Source organism: Nicotiana attenuata, chromosome 6 (assembly GCF_001879085.1).
Source record: "Nicotiana attenuata strain UT chromosome 6, NIATTr2, whole genome shotgun sequence".
Classification (NCBI taxonomy): Eukaryota; Viridiplantae; Streptophyta; class Magnoliopsida; order Solanales; family Solanaceae; genus Nicotiana; species Nicotiana attenuata.
Window position 1 is genome coordinate 35583555 of NC_031994.1, and position 4288 is coordinate 35587842.

Below are 4288 nucleotides of genomic sequence, written 5' to 3' on the forward strand. Positions count from 1 at the left end.
GAGGATTAACAATAAATCTAGCTGAATTTGAAGGGGGATTAAAAAAAAAGGAAAATGGGAAGGCCCACAATATGGTAACTTTTGACATTGCTGGAAGTTGAAATTTTCCAGAATAAGTATAGTGAATCATAGATGATGTATATAAAATTAACTGACATTTCTAAGTTCACTGGAACAAAGAACAAAACAAATGATCAACCACTGTCAAAATTTTGGCCAACAGGCTGGAGAACAAAAAGAGTAGAGGGGTTTGGAATAAGTACAATATGGACAATGCTATGTTACAATTATATACAGCAGCCTAGCTTGAACCCTTCCTCCTCTTCTTCTTGCCCTTCCTGAGCCGAGGGTCTATTGGAAACAGCCTCTCTACCTGTATTAGGTAGGGGTAAGATCTGCGTACAGACAACCCTCCCCAGACCCCACCTGCTAGGATCAAACTGGGTTTCTTGTTGCTGTTGTTGTTGTAGCTTGAACCCATGACCATCTTGCTAAGCGAATGTAGATGGCTGAGAATCCATGATGTGCCCCCTTAATTCCTTAAATACTATCCCTTTTCTTATATCGGAGAAATTCCCCGTGGCCCGACTCCAGTTGGCCTCAAATAATCAATGTAAAACCTGATGTTCTTCTGATTCTTGAACTCCTTTGCACTCCATAGAATTGTGTCATCTAAATACCAATATGGCAAAGGATATTTAACACGACTTGGAGGATTTGTATTTCTAAATTTCTGAGTCATCAACTTCAGCGGTTACCACAAAGCTGGGGAATGCTAAGGTTATATCCCTGAAAAGTAATAGCGCAATTTACTTTTCTTTTTTCGACTATCCAAATTGATTGCAGGAAAAGAAATTCTCAAGAGGAAACAGGAAAAAGTAAAAGGAAGGTTTCAGGGAAATCATAGTTAATAAGCATAATGAACCTATCTGAGTTTTCAGTGATGCAACACTTACATAAGATATGGAAGTGTCATATTCTTTAGTAGAGACGGATTCTTTGAAACAAATTCCTTCCATTCTTCTGGATCTATCCTCCCATCACACTTTGTGTCTGCATCATTGAATGTCTGGCACACAAGATAAAAGATAGATTGTGAATATGACCGCCGAAAGGACTACATCTTGACAGTTGGGTAAAAGATAGTTTAGAGCAATCTTCACCTTATCTATGATCATCTCAACTACATCATCTGATAGTACCAAGTCTGATTCATGCAGCAGCGCCAATACCATCTCTTTCAACTACAAATTACAATGATGTCGCATAGATCGAGATATACCTTTAGCTAAGAATGATTTTCAAGACGAGGGGCGGATAGAGTAGCACAAAAAAAAATATAGTTGTTATACCAACCTCTTCTCTCTCGATATAACCAGTGTGCCTTAGATCATATAATCTGAATGCAACTGCAGAAGATATTAAGCTAGAGGAATCAATGTCAACAGAGAGGCATGTATTATGCATTTCATTAGAAGACTAAAAGTGAGAAAATGAGAACTAAGTGAAGGCACCATAATAGTATAAAAGCCACCAAAGTTCATTTCCTACATGCCATTTTATCAGCTACTGGTGCATTAGGGTGGAAGATACCCAGCGATCGGACAAATTCTCCAAACTCAATCACTCCATTGCGCTTAATATCAAAGAGATCAAATATCTGCATAATTTTAGAAGAAAGTCAGTGAAGAGATAAACAGCCTCAGATGGACAGAGAGAACAGAGAAATCGACAAAAGCAGCCCAAACAAATGCAAGAAAAGCAGTTGATTTCCAGCATAAGAGTTAATGTGTTAAACTGTTAATAAGCAGTGCATAAAATTTTATGAAAGTTCATCCACAGGCAGGGACCATTTTAATGAAAGTTGGCTGAGAAAACATACCCTATCTGCAAACAGATTCCTCTTTTTTTGGTTCCTGAAGAGCGCTAGCTGAAACTCTTCCTGATGATGACATTGCATGAATTAGAATAGGTAGCCATAACGGATTTTAAAACTAGATAGGTACTATATCAATTATATATTTAAGAATCCAAAACACGTAAAGATATGTGCATTTCTATTTGCAAGCAGTAGAGATATACCTTATGAATGAGGCCATCATCAATTATGCAGCTGCTTATTCTTTTGAATAACTCATATAATGCTTCGACTTCACTCACTGTAACTGCAATATTTTTGAACAGTTCATAAAAATGCTTAGCAATTGTACTGAGAAGTTACTGATAATCAAAGCTGATACATGTTTTTACCTATTCTTTACATCCATGCTACGAAACCTTTTGATGGACGCAAAATTAATATTGCTATTAAAGCAGCCAGATTGACAAACCAGACCATACCCCTCGTTCTCAGAAGGCATAATATCATGGTTTTCCTAGTAAAAAGATTTGTGGGCAATGCTCATCCTGAGCTCTACTAAGGTGGAGATGTACAAGCACAAAATTATCTATATGGGAAAGGATATTGTAGGATGACAGTGTTTGAGTGCTCCTCTAAGGCCATATAATGTGCGATCTAACTAAACAAGTAGTCGAACTTGACAGCTAGGAAACAAGCAGACTGTAACTTCAACTTGAACAGCACAAATGACCAAGATTTTGTAAAGGATGCATACTCACAAGGTGTCTCAGCAGCAAGTACAGTGGGCTCCTCGTAACCAGGTGTGTATTGGGTTGTTGTTTTTGAGTGAAAGCAGCCCATCATAAGATAGTAACAAAAGATTGTCTTAGAAATAATATACTGAGCCAGGGAGAATTCATCAAACACTCCACCTGCCACAATTAAGATTAGGTCACTAACAGTAATAATGACTAAGAAGCAACAACCTAACTAGCACAGAAATTCTGCACTTAACATTAAGAAGGGAACTTCTCGTTCACAGCCATTCCGAAATCATCATGGAATTCAGCAAATAAATCATATTCTCCAGCTCTATTGTAATTGTCAGCATTAAAAATAACATGCATTTACTCATTAAACAAGTCCCGGTTAAAGTTTAAATATGCATGATCATCATAAATCGGTGACATGTAAATAAATATTCAGCCCAATATATATATATATATATATATATATATATATATATATATATATATATATATATATATTATATATATATATATATATATATATATATATATATATATAGCATAACAAAAGAGAAAGACTCTAGGTCTAAATGCAGAAACAAATGAGCTAAGAAGAGGCTTGTCTGATCATAGCATAACAAAAGAGAAAACAGCAACCAATTATAAGATTACCTAACACAGAAAGACTCTAGGTCTAAATGCAGAACCAAATGAGCTAAGAAGAGGCTTGTCTGCCATTCAAGCTTATATCCAAGTTTAAAAGGTGTGGTTTAAAATTTTCAGAAAACATATCCAAATAGAAAAAAATGTGTTTGGGTAGAAAACAGAGGTGAAATCAAATTGCTTTAGTTTTAGGGGGAAAAAAACAAGACCACAATTATTTTAAAACTATATAAAACCACACCAAAAACCAAAAGTGAGTTCAAAAGCAACAGGAATGGTAAAATTCCTATCAAACCCAAAAAATTTAATGAGACCAATAGATTTTTTTTTTTTTAAAAAAAAAGACATGCACATTATATCCAGGAAAAGATTACAGAGGAAGTGGTGCAAGTTTGGAAGCTTGTGTACAGAAAGGCAACATAGTAATAATTGATTTTCTGCGCTGCTATAAAGTATGGAGAAAAGAAAAAGCCAAGCAGAGAAAATAACAAAGAGAAGGGGGGGAAACGAAATTGCATTGAAGAATGAGTAACCCATAAAATTGAGTTCAAAAATGGAAAAGTGAAAAAGAAAGAAGAAATCTCAAGTTGTGTGAAACCCATAGCATTGCATTGCTTATCAAATTAAACTGAATTCAGAATTTATGGGACAAATGCAGCACTCAAAACTGAATACAGAAATGGGAAACAGAAAAAGATTGATAGAGATGCAAAATATCATACCTAACAAATTAAAGTTGCAGAAAAGAAGAAGTCACCTGAAACTTGGGAACACTGCTAATTGGTATGTATCTGTGTTTATATATATACACACATCCGCTGGATTAATTTGAGCGTCCCCTTAGGTAGCCATAAAAAGAAAAATACAAATTTGGTTTCTTTTTCTTTTTTTATATGAGTTGCTAGTTGTAAATGTAATACACCAAATTTTAATTTTTTTTTTTTTTTCTGTGAACCGTAGGGCCCTATTCGGGGGAAACGCTCCCTACCAAGGATTTCCATACCCAGGGCTCGAATCTGAGACCTCTGGTTAAGGG

General features: G+C 35.5%; 1 protein-coding gene across 4 annotated transcripts; it reads right to left on the minus strand.

Annotated features, from left to right (window-relative positions):
- On the minus strand, positions 393-4085 carry LOC109226827 (calcineurin B-like protein 7). 4 transcript variants are annotated; one of them, XM_019391701.1, is made up of 9 exons: positions 4010-4085; positions 2620-2772; positions 2083-2165; positions 1883-1942; positions 1552-1660; positions 1357-1409; positions 1164-1244; positions 957-1069; positions 393-789 (listed from the first exon to the last, which is right to left on the minus strand). In XM_019391701.1, exons 2-9 carry the CDS (start codon positions 2702-2704, stop codon positions 726-728), a joined length of 648 nt encoding a protein of 215 aa, XP_019247246.1. In that variant the 5' UTR covers positions 2705-2772; positions 4010-4085; the 3' UTR covers positions 393-725. The 4 variants fall into 4 exon arrangements, with proteins under 4 accessions (XP_019247246.1, XP_019247244.1, XP_019247245.1 ...); XM_019391699.1 differs by having other exon boundaries at positions 3975-4054; XM_019391700.1 differs by lacking the exon at positions 4010-4085 and adding an exon at positions 3262-3940.

Bases quoted from the DNA above. Each gene is read 5' to 3' on its own strand.
- LOC109226827 (XM_019391701.1), bottom strand. From the start codon at position 2,704: ATGATGGGCTGCTTTCACTCAAAAACAACAACCCAATACACACCTGGT. The intron at 1,661-1,882 runs GTATGTTTTCTC...AAAATTATGCAG, and splicing joins GGAATCTGTTTGCAGATAGG to ATATTTGATCTCTTTGATAT. The intron at 790-956 runs GTAAGTGTTGCA...ATTACTTTTCAG, and splicing joins ATGACACTTCCATATCTTAT to GGATATAACCTTAGCATTCC.